A 17,631-nucleotide genomic window follows, 5' to 3' on the forward strand; every position below is an offset into this window, starting at 1 on the left:
GTACTTCCCCACACAGGTCTCCTTCCCAAGCTCACTTACTCTCACCACCTTCTTCACCCCAACATTCACTCCTCTTTTCTGAAAACCCATACTAATCTTCACCTTAGCCTCCACAAGATAATGATCAGACATCCCTCCAGTTGCACCTCTCAGCACATTAACATCCAAAAGTCTCTCTTTCGCACGCCTGTCAATTAACACGTAATCCAATAACGCTCTCTGGCCATCTCTCCTACTTACATAAGTATACTTATGTATATCTCGCTTTTTAAACCAGGTATTCCCAATCATCAGTCCTTTTTCAGCACATAAATCTACAAGCTCTTCACCATTTCCATTTACAACACTGAACACCCCATGCATACCAATTATTCCCTCAACTGCCACATTACTCACCTTTGCATTCAAATCACCCATCACTATAACCTGGTCTCGTGCATCAAAACCGCTAACACACTCATTTAGCTGCTCCCAAAACACTTGCCTCTCATGATCTTTCTTCTCATGCCCAGGTGCATATGCACCAATAATCACCCACCTCTCTCCATCAACTTTCAATTTTACCCATATTAATCGAGAATTTACTTTCTTACATTCTTACATTTCTTACAATATTTACATATCCATGCATATTTCACAATCCCAATCTTTCCTTTCACCAACAATATTTTTGGTCCATTCTATCCATACTCTGTAACACCCTTCCATACTACTGGAGATAGCAGAATTCTTTTAAGATATATAGAAAACACAGTGGTACTACATAAGCCAAACAGTGTACACTAAGACACATTACATCACCTAGGAAGGTCATAACAAAGAATATCCTCACCTTGACCATGGTCTAGTGGTTAAGCCTGGCAAGATGGTTCGCTTGTACCTCTCCCGTACCTGGACAATGTTACGACCAGGCATAAAATGGGCAATGTTGGCAAAATTTAGTCCAAACATGTGCAGACCCTAAAAGAAAGAAAAATGTCATAATTCAATATCATAATTCAGTAAGATTTTCAACTTGTTTACTGAATAGTTTTACTAAATGTGACCATTAAATTTTCCTTAGACTAACCAAAACAATAAATTCCTTCAACTCCATCTATTCAGTGAACACAGGTTTCATTTCCCATAATCATATCCAGAAATTCCTTGGAGTTACTTACACGACAATACAATGACAGACAAATATATAAAAGGTAGGAACAAGAGACATAAGCAAGTCAGGAATTTATTCTTCTCAACTGGTTTTGACAATCTTTTTCAAGAGCATAATGGTACAACTACTAAAAAATCTCCAAGATGAAAAGGAAGATACTGGTAACTGTACATCCTTGACCACAGACAGGTTCACAACTAAGGGTTTATCTTCAGTGTTTGATTAAATATTTCTATTTATACAATGTTATGGCCCTCATCAATGACATGGATCATGATCATGAATATGTTCTGTATTCTCTGCAATGCTCACAGATACTCAACATCTGCAAAAAAATTTACAAAAAAAAGGAAAAGGCACACCATGCACCAAATATCAGATGGTATCTTTATTTGACCACGGTAAACATCTCCGTCTTTAATTGTAGCAGTTGCTTAGTCAGATAATTCAAATGGTAACATAGACAAGCCTAATATCCTACCTCTCCCTCCCAGTAATCCCCATACCACTTCACCATCACCTCAAGCCCTAACACTAGCATTTTCAGTAATTAAAAAATAATGTACAATTCACCTTTGACATGGAAAAAATTCCTGAAACAGACAGTCTAAACTACATCATTACAAAGTGTAGAAAGCACAAATGTTTTGGAGATAATCCATACATAAGAGCTAGATGGGGATATTTTTGGTCGGATATATCCAACCCACACACACACACAATTACACAGGTTTCAATCAACCATAAACAACATTTTGCTAAAAAGAAAAAGAAAAATATCTCCAATATCATAATCCCATCAATCTGTGGGGAAACCCCTGTATAGGAGTACTGGTTGAATGGAATAATCTGTTTAAAAAGCTGAATGAAAAGAGGAAAAGTTCAAGAGTCCAAGTCTAGGTGTCCTCCCCATACATTATAGACAGGTAATTAATTACACACACACACAAGATGGTACCAAAATCAAGAAAGCTGAATTCCCAGGATAGGTTCAAGGCCATAAAATTTTTTCACCATAGCATAAAAAGACCTGGTTACAACCTTTAAAGGTTTTCTTATGATGTTAACCATGAACAGCTACTGGAAGATGCAAAGATAGAACAATTTGAAGCAATGACATCAAAATAAGTGAGAAACATTAGAAAAGATATAAAAAATGTACTGCTGCAGTCAAAGAGCACTCTATCTATCTATCTATATCTCTGACACCTGTTCCAATTGGAACTCCCTCAAAGGGGTGGCAACAGCAACAGAATCTCCAAAACTAAAGAACTCCAATGCTGCTTCTTAGCCTTTATGCCTCACCCTTAACAGGCCACTAGCAGAAGGCAAGTTTAGCACAGTGTTTGCAGAGGCTCCTATCTAATATTCCTAATGACTATTTCTATCCAATGCTTCTACCTACTACTTGTACTTAATGTTACGACCTAATGCTCCTGCCTAAATCTTCCTAACTACTAATTCTATCTACTGCTCCTACCATTTTGCTAAAAGGCAGGGCTAACATAATGCTCTGCAGGAAAATCTATATTTACATAGGGTGGGGGAGGGGGCGAAAATTTTGGGAGCCTTGAAAAATGTGTGGAAGTCGAGAACATTATCTCGGAAAGCAAAAATGGGTATGTTTGAAGGAATAGTGGTTCCAACAATGTTGTATGGTTGCGAGGCATGGGCTATGGATAGAGTTGTGCGCAGGAGGATGGATGTGCTGGAAATGAGATGTTTGAGGACAATGTGTGGTGTGAGGTGGTTTGATCGAGTAAGTAACGTAAGGGTAAGAGAGATGTGTGGAAATAAAAAGAGCGTGGTTGAGAGAGCAGAAGAGGGTGTTTTGAAATGGTTTGGGCACATGGAGAGAATGAGTGAGGAAAGATTGACCAAGAGGATATATGTGTCGGAGGTGGAGGGAACGAGGAGAAGAGGGAGACCAAATTGGAGGTGGAAAGATGGAGTGAAAAAGATTTTGTGTGATCGGGGCCTGAACATGCAGGAGGGTGAAAGTAGGGCAAGGAATAGAGTGAATTGGAGCGATGTGGTATACAGGGGTTGACGTGCTGTCAGTGGATTGAATCAAGGCATGTGAAGCGTCTGGGGTAAACCATGGAAAGCTGTGTAGGTATGTATATTTGCGTGTGTGGACGTGTGTATGTACATGTGTATGGGGGGGGGGGGGGGGTTGGGCCATTTCTTTCGTCTGTTTCCTTGCTCTACCTCGCAAACGCGGGAGACAGCGACAAAGTATAAAAAAAAAAAAAAAAAAAAAAACATAGATGAGCTGCATGAGTTCAGTGTTATCAAGTGTTTCATATAATGAGAGATAGTATGTTTGTAGACAGAATGCCAGTAGTCTGCATGTTAGTGAGGCAGGAAGGAAAGACAGCTACCTGTGTCAGAAATGCAACTTGACAACCACTAAAGCGCTAACTCACCAAGCAGATGTCACTAACCCTCCTGATACTCAAGAAGGTAGTACTGGTAATATACCTCCCTAGTCGTTGATTGCCTACCAACTACTACCTATTATAAGAGCACTCAATGAATGGAATAAACTAAGTCATGAAACTGAGAATGTGGACAGCATATAACCTTTAGAGTTTTATGATAGTTGATAAAGAGCAAGCAATTGGGCCCTATAAATGCAGAATTCCCCCTCCCTCCCTCAAAGGGCAAATAGGTAAACACACACAAAATGTAATACATTTCTTTGATCTTCATACATATTTGACTGCAAACTGGACATGATCCAAAAACGATGTTATGCATCCCTTCCTGGCAACATGACATTCATGTTTTTAGAACTTGGTCTTTACCTTGATGAGTATGAAGTCCTCTTCAACAGTGAACGGCCCTTTAGACTGTTCAGGGTTGATTTGCCTCCATCGGCTTTGAACCTGGGGGCGGCTGAATCCCACCATGTGTTGGTGGACCTTGAAATGAGAAAAAACAATATTTATGTGGGGTGCCTTCACATTGAAATTGAGATCAAAAGAAAAAAGAAGTCAAGGGAAAGTATTTACAAATTTTGAAAGTGAAAAAAACCTGTCTTTTGAAAAGTACTAAGTTATGGTCACTGACAAAAACTTGAAAGGGTAGAGAGTCGAAACAAATACTCCAGTATGTCAAAATGATTAAAAATAAACTGACTGAATAATTGTAATTTGTACCCTAAAGGTTATCAAGCCAATTCTTTAATATGGAAAAGATATATACAATCTTAAAACAATTCATATACAATTATATATCCTAGCTTCCTTTAAGTTATAAAACAATCAAAACTATTCATTTAGGATGCTATAATTTCGCTTCTTTCAAAAATTCATCAAAATAAAAATTTCTTTTCCTTTTTCATACTTGTTCCTCATTTCTCAAATTAGCAAAGAGCAAGAAACAAAGAAATGGCCTCAATTGCTCACAACCACTCTGTAGTTGTCATGTGTTATGCACCAAAAGCACAACCTCCTATACACAACCAGACCCCAAAGACCTTTCTGTGGTTTCCCTTGCCTGCTTCACATGCCATAGCTCAGTCCAATGACAGTACGTTACTCCTATTTACCCTATCCTATAAATGCTCCATGCACTCAAAACCTTTTCTGCTCCATCCTTCCATCTCCAATTCGGTCTCTCAAGGTCCATGAGATGCCAGTTGAATTTCAAGAAGGTTCTGAATGTCAAGAAATTATTACAAATGAACATGGATAAAACATCTTTAAGGATGGCATGGTCATGCAGACCATATGGAAGACAACAGACTGGTCAAACAAAATATATAATAGTAAAGTAGATGGTACAAGGATGGTAGGCAGACTCCAAAGAAGACTGATAAATACACAGTGAAATGATCAGAAAGAGGAATTTTCAGATAAAAAATGCTTGGGGAAGATGCGGTAGAAGAATTATGAGTATGAATGAATTGCAGAATACAACCTCCTACAATGCCTCGTACTAAGAATAAATGGCTTGTGGGTTTGCTGTTCAACAACAGAGACAGTAAATGCAGATACAGACCTGTGCCCAAGGGATGTGAGTTCCAATTCGTAGCATGCTGACAGTGTCAATGAGTTTCTGTGTAGCTTCTGGAGTCCATTTCGCAGGGTTCAACGTTGGGTCAATGAAAGATACCCAGCGCTGCATCACCTGGAGAAAGGGAGTACCTGTTAAGTCACAGGAATACACTTTCTATCTACATCCCCATCCTCCAAACCTTCACCTCACCTTAAATCCTAAATCAGTAGTTCCTGACTTACAAAGCAACATGGCTATTCTCCAAGCCTAAATCTCAAGTTGATTCCTGTTTTAATTCACTCAAATTCACAAAAACTAATATATCCAAACTCCTAACTTATATTTATCTGTCTATCTATATATATCTCTAACACCTGTTCCCTTCTGAAACTCTCTCAAAGGGCACCGGCAGAGGCTCCTACCTAGTAGTTCTATCTATTGTTCCCATCATTTTACCAAAAGGCAAGGATAGAACATAGCATTCACCACAGGAAAATCTAGTTACAAAGAATGAGCTGCATTAGTTAATTGTCAAGTGTGATGTGCGATAAGGAGACACTTAACTCAGTCACCAACCCCTGCAGTCTCTCACCTGAATCAGCCACTAGGGCTGTATCATTGGCGAACAAATGACTCACTTGGAGGCCCTCTCATCTAAAACAGACTGCATACTTGCCCCTCTCTCCAAAACTCTTGCATTTACCTCCCTATCCATAAACATATTAAACAACCATGGGGACATGACACACCCATGCCACAAACCAACATTCACTGGGAACCAGTCACTCTCCTCTCTTCCTACTCATACACATGCCTTACACCCTTGGTAAAAACTTTTCACTGCTTCTAACAACTTACCTCCCACACCATATACCCTTAAAACCTTCCAAAAAGCATCTCTATCAACCCTATTATATGTCTTCTCCAGATACATACATACTACGTACAAATCCATCTGTTTTTTGAAGTATTTCTCACATACATTCTTCAAAGCAAACACCTGATCCACACTTCCTTTACCACTTCTGAAATCACACTGCCTTCCCCATTCTGATGCTCGGTATATGCCTTCAACCTATCAATACCCTCCCATATAATTTTCCAAGAATACTCTACAAACTTATGCCTCTGTAGTTTGAACACTCAACTTTAGCCCCTTTGCCTTTGTACAAATGGCATTATGCAAGCATTCCACCAATCCTCAGGCACTTCACCATGATCCATACACACCATCCAATCCTGCCACCTTGCCAGATTTCATCTTCTGCAAAGGTTTCACTACCTCTTCTCTGTTTACCAAGCCATTCTCTCTGACCCTCTCACTTTGTACACCACCCCAACCAAAACACCCTATATCTGCCACTCTATCATTCAACACATTTAACAAACCTTCAAAATACTCACTCCATCGCCTTCTCATTTCATCACTACCAGTTACTACATCCCCACTTTCCCCCTTTACCGATGTTCCCATTTGTTCTCTTGTCTTATGCATGTTATTTACCTCCTTCCAAAACATCTTTTTATTCTTCCTAAAATTAAATGATACTCTCGCACCCCAACTCTCATTTGCCCTCTTTTTCAACTCTTGCACCTTTTTCTTGACCTCCTGCCTCCTTCTTTTATACATCTACCAGTCATCTGCACTACTTCCTGCAAGTATCGTCCAAACACCTCTCTTTTTTCTTTCACTAACAACCTTACTTCTTCATCCCACCACTCACTACCCTTTCTAATCTGCCCACCTCCCACCGTTTTCTGGCCACATGCATCTTTTGTGCAAGCCATCACTGCTTCCCTAAATACATCCCATTCCTCAACCACTCCCCTCTAGTCATTTGCTCTTACCTTTTGTCGTTCTACACTCAATCTCAAGCACATTACCACACTTCCTGATCTGTGATCCCACAGCCTGTGTAACTGGTCAGCTCCCAGAGATTGCTGAAGCCCCATATAAGGGAATCCTTAAGCACAAAAATAAGTATTCATTCAACACTAAGCAAGAGCTTTCTAAATAGCTGATTGTAACTTAAAGAAAGAATTAACAATAAATAACCTTTCCAAAAAGACAAGATACTCTAACAAAGTTATACTAAGTTTCACTTACCAGGAAGGCTGTACGATTGGTTTTCAAATGCTTAGCTATTGCTTCCCAATCTGGAATTCTGGATCTGCTGGTCAACACCATTTCCTAACAAAGATTGCAGAATAAATTTTAAATTAATACGTGATAATTTCTTTAACATACAGAACACATTCATATTTGACATTCTTTCATATGTAACAGGGAACACTATCATAAAGAGAAACTCCAAAAGGTTATCATTGTACAACAAAATTTCACCTTAAGGGTGTCTTAAAAAATACTGAAAGTAGGCAAATTCAAAGTCTTTAACCTATCTATCTACAACTCTTAAGCCTATTCCCTCCTGGAACTCCCTCAAGGGGATGGCCACAACAATAGTTTCCATAAATAGTGAATTTCAGTGCCACTTCTTAGCCTTTAGTGCCTCACCCTTAACAAACCACTGGCAGAGGCTCCTACCTAATGTTCCTACTGACTTCTTTTACCTAATGCTCCTGCCTACTATTTCCCCCTAATGCTCCTGCATAAATTTTCTACCTAATACTTCTATCTATTACTCCTATCATTTTACCAAAAGGCAGGGATAGCGCAAAGCACTAACCACAGGAAAATCTAGTTACAAAGAATGGTATGTGAGTCCGGTGTTGTCAAGTGTTATGTGTGATAGTTTGAGGATGGAATGCCATTTGTCCACATGTGGGTGAAGCAGAAAGGAGACAGCTACCTGGGTCAGAGAACTGCAACTTGGCAACCAATGAAGTGGTGGCTCACTGCATAGCCATCACTAACCCTCCCAATAACCAGGTGGGTAGTAATGGTAATATACCTCTAATCGCTGGCTGCCGACTAACTATATATGATCCCCGATTTACAACAGGGTTATGTTCCAATAATCCATTGTAAGTTGAACATACTGTAAGTCGAAAATACAATTAATACGGCTGTTTACACTTGTGATCACGTGGCTGACTGGAAGCTGCAGCTCGCTGCCGCTTCACAGCAAGAGAGTATTGTACCGCATATCGCTAGCCCAGGAAAAGATCAAAATTCAAAGTAAGGTTTCTGCTGAATGCTTAATGCTATCACACCATTGTAAAGTAAAAAAAAATCGTAAGTCAAATCATTGTAAGTCGGGAAACATCTGTACAAGCCTTTATCCTTTCCCTATAACTTACCTCTCTTACTCCTGGTATCATCTTTGTTGCCCTTCTCTGAACCTTATCCATCAGCTCTTTGTGCTTCTTTGGGAGTGGTAACCAAACTTGAGGAGCATATCCTAATTCTGGCCTTATGTACAATATTAATAGCATGCTATGTATTTCCTTTTCCTTATACTTGAAAACTGTTCTTACATTTGCCAAAAGACAGTTTGTCTCCTTTACTATTCTCCTAATATGAATCAATGGTAATAGGTTAGGGACATTGTCAACTCTGAGGTTCTTCTCACACACAGAACCCTGCTGAATTAAAGCCTCATCTCACTTTCTCCCATCCTCATTACTTTACATTTGCTTAGGCTGAATTTCATAAATTATACCAAAAATTACCAGAATCAATGGCATGAATAAAAAAAAGGAAGGAAATATAAGTAGCAGATGGAAGGCAGCCACCGACCAGGGAGGTATATCACCGATACAATCCGCATGGGTACCGAGAGGGTTAGTAACGGTTGCGTAGTGGTTGTCAATGTGCATTCCTCAGACCCACGAAGCTGTCTTTTCTTTCTCCCTCACCCATGTATGGACTGCTGAATTTCTGTTTACAAACATACAATCCATGTCAAACATAACACTTAACTCACACAACTAATTCTTCGTAACTCTAGCCTTTCATGCGGTGAGTGCTATTTGCTATCCCTGCCTTTTGGCAAAATGGCAGCAGCAACAGATAGAGAAAGTAGGTACGAACAACAAATTGAAGACATAGGTAGGAGAAACATTAGGTAGAAGTTGTAGGTAAGAACATTAACTGGGAGCATTTGATAGTAGTAGGTTGGAACAATAAGTACAAGCACCTAAAAGCATTGTGCTATAGTTGACCTCTGTCAGTGGCTCATTAAGGGTGAGGCACTACAGGATAAGAGGCACTGGAGTTCACCCTCTATGGAAAGATGTTTGCCACAGCCATCCCATTGAGGGAAATCCTGAAGGGAACAGGCATCAAAGATATAGATAGACAGATAGATAGATTGTAGTAGGTTGGAACATTAGGCAAGATAAAAGGAACATTAAGTAGAAGCCTCTGCAAAAATAATGTACAGTTGCCCTCTGTCAGTGGTCTGTTACGGCAGAAGCACTGGACTTCACCAGTTTTGGAGACTTACCATGGCAACCCCACTTGAAGAAGCTCCCAGAGGGAACAGGTATCAGAAATATAAACAGATACATAGATCTAATAGCAAGGTAGACAAAGTTTTTCACTTGTATAATGGTTTAGCACTGGAGTAACCTACCTTCCAAAGTGGTAAATGCAAAGATTATACTCAGCTCCAAATTGATATTGAACATATATTTCCCCAGTATGTTATCACCAAAACATTCAGTTTACCAGAGAGAAGTTTCACGACAAGACTGTACTAACTTCTGTCAATTGACAGCGATAGTCTCATTTAAGTTGACTTTTTAATTTCAGTGTAAACAAAAGCAGGTAAAATCAATCAACATCAACTAGAAAGCACAAGTGTACAAATGTTTGAATATATCAAAGTGGTCCTGTCTAAGTTATATGTCAGATACAAACCTGAATTGTAATATCCTCCTCCTCCGTCCAAGCCATACGATTGATGGATGGGTGAAGAAGGTTCTCCCACTGAAGTCGGCATTCCTCAGAGCTGCGATGACCATCAAACTGCCAGACAGTAATCGTTTATTCTCAATTTTCATGCTCTTATTCACATATGTGAGGTAAACATGCAGTTTCAAAATGGAATATAGTAAGAATGAAAAAAGAAAAACTAATCAGTTCAGTCTTTTTCATGATAAGGAATAACATGCTTAATGTATGACGTGAGTCAAACATGGTGACTAATAGGTGAGCTGAAGTTAGAGATTCCATCTCCATGAATTGGCATTCATGATGATGCTTACAACCTTAAATCTAGGTGGTGTATTACTGCATATAATATTACCAAGTACATTGTCTCGGAGGGCAAAAATGGGCATGTTTGAAGGAATAGGGGTTCCAACAATGTTATATGGTTGCGAGGCATGGGCTATAGATAGGGATGTACGGAGGAGGGTGGATGTGTTGGAAAGAAATGTTTGAGGACAATATGTGGTGTGAGGTGGTTGGATTGAATAAGTAATGAAAGGATAAAAGAGATATGTGGTAATAAAAAGAGTGTGGTTGAGAAAGCAGAAGGGGGTGTGTTGAAATGGTTTGGACACATGGAGAGAAAGAATGAGGAAAGACTGACAAAGAGGATATACGTGTCAGAGGTGGGGGGGAACAAGGAGAAGCGGGAGGCCAATTTGGAGGTGGAACGTGGAGTGAAAAAGATTATGAGCGATCAGGGCCTGAACATAAAGGAGGGTGAGAGACGCGCAAGGAATGGAGTGAATTGGAATGATGTGGTATACCGGGATCAATGTGCTGTCAATGGATTGAACCAGGGCATGTGAAGCATCTGGGGTAAACCATGGAAAAGTCTGTGGGGCCTGGGTGTGGAAAGGGAGCTGTGGTTTCAGTGCATTAAACATGACAGCTAGAGGCCGAGTGTAAACAAATGTGGCCTTTTTGTCTTTTCCTGGTGCTACCTCACTTGGAGGGGTGCTATTTTCTGTGTGGCAGGGTGGCGACGGGCATGGATGAAGGCAGTAAGTATGAATATATACATGTGTATATATGTATATGCCTATGTATGTAGATGCAAGTATACATTAAAATGTATATGTACATTATTATATTTTTTTTTATTATACTTTGTCGCTGTCTCCCGCGTTTGCGAGGTAGCGCAAGGAAACAGACGAAAGAAATGGCCCAACCCCCCCCCATACACATGTACATACATATGTCCACACACGCAAATATACATAACTATACAGCTTTCCATGGTTTACCCCAGACGCTTCACATGCCTTGATTCAATCCACTGACAGCACGTCAACCCCGGTATACCACATCGCTCCAATTCACTCTATTCCTTGCCCTCCTTTCACCCTCCTGCATGTTCAGGCCCCGATCACACAAAATCTTTTTCACTCCATCTTTCCACCTCCAATTTGGTCTCCCTCTTCTCCTCATTCCCTCCACCTCCGACACATATATCCTCTTGGTCAATCTTTCCTCACTCATTCTCTCCATGTGCCCAAACCACTTCAAAACACCCTCTTCTGCTCTCTCAACCACGCTCTTTTTATTTCCACACATCTCTCTTACCCTTAAGTTACTCACTCGATCAAACCACCTCACACCACACATTGTCCTCAAACATCTCATTTCCAGCACCTCCATCCTCCTACGCACAAATCTATCCATAGCCCACGCCTCGCAACCATACAACATTGTTGGAACCACTATTCCTTCAAACATACCCATTTTTGCTTTCCGAGATAATGTTCTCGACTTCCACACATTCTTCAAGGCCCCCAGAATTTTCGCCCCCTCCCCCACCCTATGATCCACTTCCGCTTCCATGGTTCCATCCGCTGCCAGATCCACTCCCAGATATCTAAAACACTTCACTTCCTCCAGTTTTTCTCCATTCAAACTCACCTCCCAATTGACTTGACCCTCAACCCTACTGTACCTAATAACCTTGCTCTTATTCACATTTACTCTTAACTTTCTTCTTCCACACACTTTACCAAACTCAGTCACCAGCTTCTGCAGTTTCTCACATGAATCAGCCACCAGCGCTGTATCATCAGCGAACAACAACTGACTCACTTCCCAAGCTCTCTCATCCCCAACAGACTTCATACTTGCCCCTCTTTCCAAAACTCTTGCATTTACCTCCCTAACAACCCCATCCATAAACAAATTAAACAACCATGGAGACATCACACACCCCTGCCGCAAACCTACATTCACTGAGAACCAATCACTTTCCTCTCTTCCTACACGTACACATGCCTTACATCCTCGATAAAAGCTTTTCACTGCTTCTAACAACTTTCCTCCCACACCATATATTCTTAATACCTTCCACAGAGCATCTCTATCAACTCTATCATATGTACATGTAGGGGCATTTATGTATATATATGTGTGTGTGTATATGAGTGGTTGGACCATTCTTCATCTGTTTCCTTGTTACCTCGCTAATGCAGGAAACAGCGATTAAGTATAATAAAATAATAATATAAATTTTATTATACTTGACTGCTGTTTCCCACATCAGCGAGGTAGCGCCAGGAAACAGATAAGAAAGAATGGCCCATCCACTCTAATACACACATGTATACATAAATGCCCATATATGCCAACAACTGCACCAGACCACAGATTGTGGGAGTTCATACATTGTAAAAAAAAAATTCAATATTTCAACTGCATGACATTACACAAGTTTCATCACGCTGTAAAAAGGATGCCATCGATTAAAAGTAACAAACATACAGACATTCAAATATCAAAATATACTGCATTGCCATATTGTAATGACATGAAGTGATGATACATACAGGATGGTTGATTTCTCACATCAATCTATCCTACATCTATAAAGCAGCAAAGTGGCCAAAATGGCATGTGTTCTTGCCAGTGAGAGAATAGTGAGGCAAAAAGTGACAGAGGCCAGAATTAGGGAGAATAAAAAGATGTTCTGGAAGGAGGTAAATAAAGTGCGTAAGACATGGGAGCAAATGGGAACTTCAGTGAAGGGCGCAAATGGGGAGGTGATAACAAGTAGTGGTGATGTGAGAAGGAGATGGAGTGAGTATTTTGAAGGTTTGTTGAATGTGTTTGATGATAGAGTGGCAGATATAGGGTGTTTTGGTCGAGGTGGTGTGCAAAGTGAGAGGGTTAGGGAAAATGATTTGGTAAACAGAGGAGAGGTAGTGAAAGCTTTGCGGAAGATGAAAGCCGGCAAGGCAGCAGGTTTGGATGGTATTGCAGTGGAATTTATTAAAAAAGGGGGTGACTGTATTGTTGACTGGTTGGTAAGGTTATTTAATGTATGTATGACTCATGGTGAGGTGCCTGAGGATTGGCGGAATGCGTGCATAGTGCCATTGTACAAAGGCAAAGGGGATAAGAGTGAGTGCTCAAATTACAGAGGTATAAGTTTGTTGAGTATTCCTGGTAAATTATATGGGAGGGTATTGATTGAGAGGGTGAAGGCATGTACAGAGCATCAGATTGGGGAAGAGCAGTGTGGTTTCAGAAGTGGTAGAGGATGTGTGGATCAGGTGTTTGCTTTGAAGAATGTATGTGAGAAATACTTAGAAAAGCAAATGGATTTGTATGTAGCATTTATGGATCTGGAGAAGGCATATGATAGAGTTGATAGAGATGCTCTGTGGAAGGTATTAAGAATATATGGTGTGGGAGGAAAGTTGTTAGAAGCAGTGAAAAGTTTTTATCGAGGATGTAAGGCATGTGTACGTGTAGGAAGAGAGGAAAGTGATTGGTTCTCAGTGAATGTAGGTTTGCGGCAGGGGTGTGTGATGTCTCCATGGTTGTTTAATTTGTTTATGGATGGGGTTGTTAGGGAGGTAAATGCAAGAGTTTTGGAAAGAGGGGCAAGTATGAAGTCTGTTGGGGATGAGAGAGCTTGGGAAGTGAGTCAGTTGTTGTTCGCTGATGATACAGCGCTGGTGGCTGATTCATGTGAGAAACTGCAGAAGCTGGTGACTGAGTTTGGTAAAGTGTGTGGAAGAAGAAAGTTAAGAGTAAATGTGAATAAGAGCAAGGTTATTAGGTACAGTAGGGTTGAGGGTCAAGTCAATTGGGAGGTGAGTTTGAATGGAGAAAAACTGGAGGAAGTGAAGTGTTTTAGATATCTGGGAGTGGATCTGGCAGCGGATGGAACCATGGAAGCGGAAGTGGATCATAGGGTGGGGGAGGGGGCGAAAATTCTGGGGGCCTTGAAGAATGTGTGGAAGTCGAGAACATTATCTCGGAAAGCAAAAATGGGTATGTTTGAAGGAATAGTGGTTCCAACAATGTTGTATGGTTGCGAGGCGTGGGCTATGGATAGAGTTGTGCGCAGGAGGATGGATGTGCTGGAAATGAGATGTTTGAGGACAATGTGTGGTGTGAGGTGGTTTGATCGAGTGAGTAACGTAAGGGTAAGAGAGATGTGTGGAAATAAAAAGAGCGTGGTTGAGAGAGCAGAAGAGGGTGTTTTGAAGTGGTTTGGGCACATGGAGAGAATGAGCGAGGAAAGATTGACCAAGAGGATATATGTGTCGGAGGTGGAGGGAACGAGGAGAAGAGGGAGACCAAATTGGAGGTGGAAAGATGGAGTGAAAAAGATTTTGTGTGATCGGGGCCTGAACATGCAGGAGGGTGAAAGGAGGGCAAGGAATAGAGTGAATTGGAGCGATGTGGTATACCGGGGTTGACGTGCTGTCAGTGGATTGAATCAATGCATGTGAAGCGTCTGGGGTAAACCATGGAAAGCTGTGTAGGTATGTATATTTGCGTGTGTGGACGTATGTATATACATGTGTATGGGGGGGGGTTGGGCCATTTCTTTCGTCTGTTTCCTTGCGCTACCTCGCAAACACGGGAGACAACGACAAAGTATAAAAAAAAAAAAAAAAAAAAAACTAAACTTAAGATACACATCTTTCCCTTGCTATATGAGTGTTCAGGGCCTGATGAGCATACTAGTCCCCATCATGATCACCACAGTGACTCCATATAGCAGAAAATGCCATATGAGGTGATCAAAGAAGTATACCAATAAATGGTCATTGTCTGAGGGACATGACTTCAGATACAATACTGTGATGGAAGATGACATATAAAATAGTTTTACATGATTATACACCTAATCCTTGACATTTTGGAGAAACCAATATCGTTAAATAGGAAAGAAAAAAGTCTGAACTTACTGCTTGAGCAGCAATTTTCTCCCAGTCCATGTTGGCTCCAGGCTTGGGTCTTATGTTTTCAGGAGGAGTCATAGTACACGTGTTTATACATTTCTCACATTCTGCAATATCAACCTCTACAGCCTTCTTCCTCTGAAATATAAAAGGGGTAATCAACCTCTACAGCCTTCTTCCTCTGAAATATAAAAGGGGTAGTGAGAAAAAATAATGGCATACATGATGCACCCAAACCTACTTTAATCACAGGTGATCACAATACAACCATAAAATTTGCTATTTAAACAATCAACCTCACCCCTCCCTTTATTGTATTTCAGTTTCGAAAAGAGGAAATTGAAGAGGGAGCCAGGTAAGGAGTGCTTATCCTCCTCAAAGGCAAAGGCTGTGATGCCTACATGTGAGTGGATGCAACCAAGATGAGAAGAGAGGAGAGATATATAGTATGTTTGAGGAAAGAAATCTAGATGTTCTGGCTGTGAGTGAAACTAAGTTCAGGGGTAAAGGGGAAGAATGGTTTGGAAATGTCTTCAGAGTAAAGTCAAGGGCTGGTGAGAGGACAAGAGTTAAGGAAGGATTGGCACTAATCCTGAAGCAGTTGTGGAAGTATGTGATAGAATGCAATGAAGTAATTCAAGACTGATGTGGGTAAAATTGAAAGTAGATGGCGAGAAATGGCTCACTGATAGTGCTTATGCACTTGGCCATGAGATGAAAGATCATGCCAGTAGTCCATGTGTGAGTGAGGCAAAGAGAAAAGACAGCTACCTGGGTCAGAGGAGTGTGATGTGACAACCAATGAAGTGCTGGCTCGCTATGCTGCCTGACTGTCGTGTAAAAGAGAAAACGGGAGGAAGTCAAGAGGGTGCAGGGGTTGAAAAACAGGGCAAGTAAGAATTGGGTTTAGCAAATATCAGTAAACTTTAGGGAGAAAAAGATGTTCTGGAATGAGGTAAATAATGTGCAAAGACAAGAGAACAACTGGGAACATCTGTGAAGGGGGCAGAAGAGGAAATGATAACAGGTAGTGATGAAGTAAATATTTTGAAGGATTGTAAATATGTTTGATGACAGAATGGCAGATGTAGTGCTTTAGTTGGAGTGGCATGCAAAGGGAGAGTCATGGAGAGAGGCTTGGTGAAGAGAGAAGAGCTGGTGAAAGCCTTGCATAAGATGAAATGTAGCAAGGCAGCTGGAAAGGATGGTAATGCTGTTGAATTTATTGAGACAGGGGGTGAAAGTGTTGTTGATTGGTAGGTAAGGATAATACATTCATGGATGGATCATGGCAAGGTGCCTGAGGATTTGCAGAATGTATGAATAGCGTCAATGTATAAAGTCAAGGGGAATAAAGGTGAGCACATAAACTACATAGGTATAAGTTTGTTGAGTATACCAGGGAAGTTGTATGGGAGGGTAGTGGCTGAAAGGGAGAAAGTGGCTGAGGATTGGCGGAATGTATGTATAGTGTCAATGCATAAAGGCAAGGTGGATAAAGGTAAGCATTCAAACTAGAGAAGTATAAATTTGTTGACTATATCTGGTAAGTTGTAAGGGAGGGTACTGATTGAGAGGGTGAAAGTATGTACAGAGCATCAGTCTGGGGAGGAACAGTATGGTTTCAGAAGTGGTAGAGGACGCATGGATCAGGTATTTGCTTTGAAGAGTGTGTGAGAAAAATATTTAGAAAAACATATGTATTTGTATGTGGCATTTATGGATCTGAAGAAGGCATATGATAGGGTTGATATATATGCTTTCTGGAAGGTTTTAAGAATATACATAGGGGGAGGAAAGCTTCTAGAAGCAGTGAGGTTTTTATCAAGGGTGTAAGGCTTGTGTACGAGTAGGAAGAGAGGAGAGTGAATGGTTCCAAGTCAAGGTTGCTCTGTGGAATAGTGTACAATATCACTATGGTTGTTTAGATTGTTTATTGACAGGGTGGTAGTTGTTGACAGCGGATGGTAGGCAGCAAACGACCAGGGAGGTATACTGCCAGTACTACCCGCCTAGTAATCTGGAGGGTTATTGATGGCTGCGTAGCAAGCCAGCACTTCAGTGGTTTTCAAGTTGCATTCCTCTGAGTGTCTTTTCTTTCTGCCTCACCAAGACTTGGACTACTTCCATAAACATACAATCTCTCCCTGTCATACTTCACAATTACGTTTAGGCAGGAACATTATATAGAAACATTTGGTAGAAGTAGTATGTAAGAACACTAGGTAGAATTAGTCAGTGGGAACATTAGGGAGGAGCCTCTGCTAACACTGCAGTAGACTTGCCCTGTCAGTGGCCTACGTGTGCAGCATTGGAGTCTACTAGCTATGGAGACTATTGCCATGGCCACTCCCTTTAGGGAGTTCCAGTTGGAACAGCCATCAGAAAAG

General features: G+C 40.8%; 1 protein-coding gene across 3 annotated transcripts in view; it reads right to left on the reverse strand.

Annotated features, from left to right (window-relative positions):
* The window catches only part of LOC139764870 (uncharacterized), a 74,527-nt gene that overhangs the window by 40,036 nt on the left and 16,860 nt on the right, over window positions 1–17,631 (reverse strand). For all 3 annotated transcript variants that reach the window (XM_071691899.1, XM_071691898.1, XM_071691901.1), the window contains exons 7-12: window positions 15,248–15,379; window positions 9,984–10,091; window positions 7,266–7,349; window positions 5,162–5,290; window positions 3,964–4,080; window positions 833–960 (exon numbers count right to left, since the gene is read on the reverse strand). In XM_071691899.1, coding sequence (XP_071548000.1) covers window positions 833–960; window positions 3,964–4,080; window positions 5,162–5,290; window positions 7,266–7,349; window positions 9,984–10,091; window positions 15,248–15,379 — 698 coding nt within the window. The remainder of the gene's footprint in view (window positions 1–832; window positions 961–3,963; window positions 4,081–5,161; window positions 5,291–7,265; window positions 7,350–9,983; window positions 10,092–15,247; window positions 15,380–17,631) is intronic.

The sequence above is a fragment of the Panulirus ornatus genome, chromosome 51, assembly GCF_036320965.1.
Source record: "Panulirus ornatus isolate Po-2019 chromosome 51, ASM3632096v1, whole genome shotgun sequence".
NCBI lineage: Eukaryota > Metazoa > Arthropoda > Malacostraca > Decapoda > Palinuridae > Panulirus > Panulirus ornatus.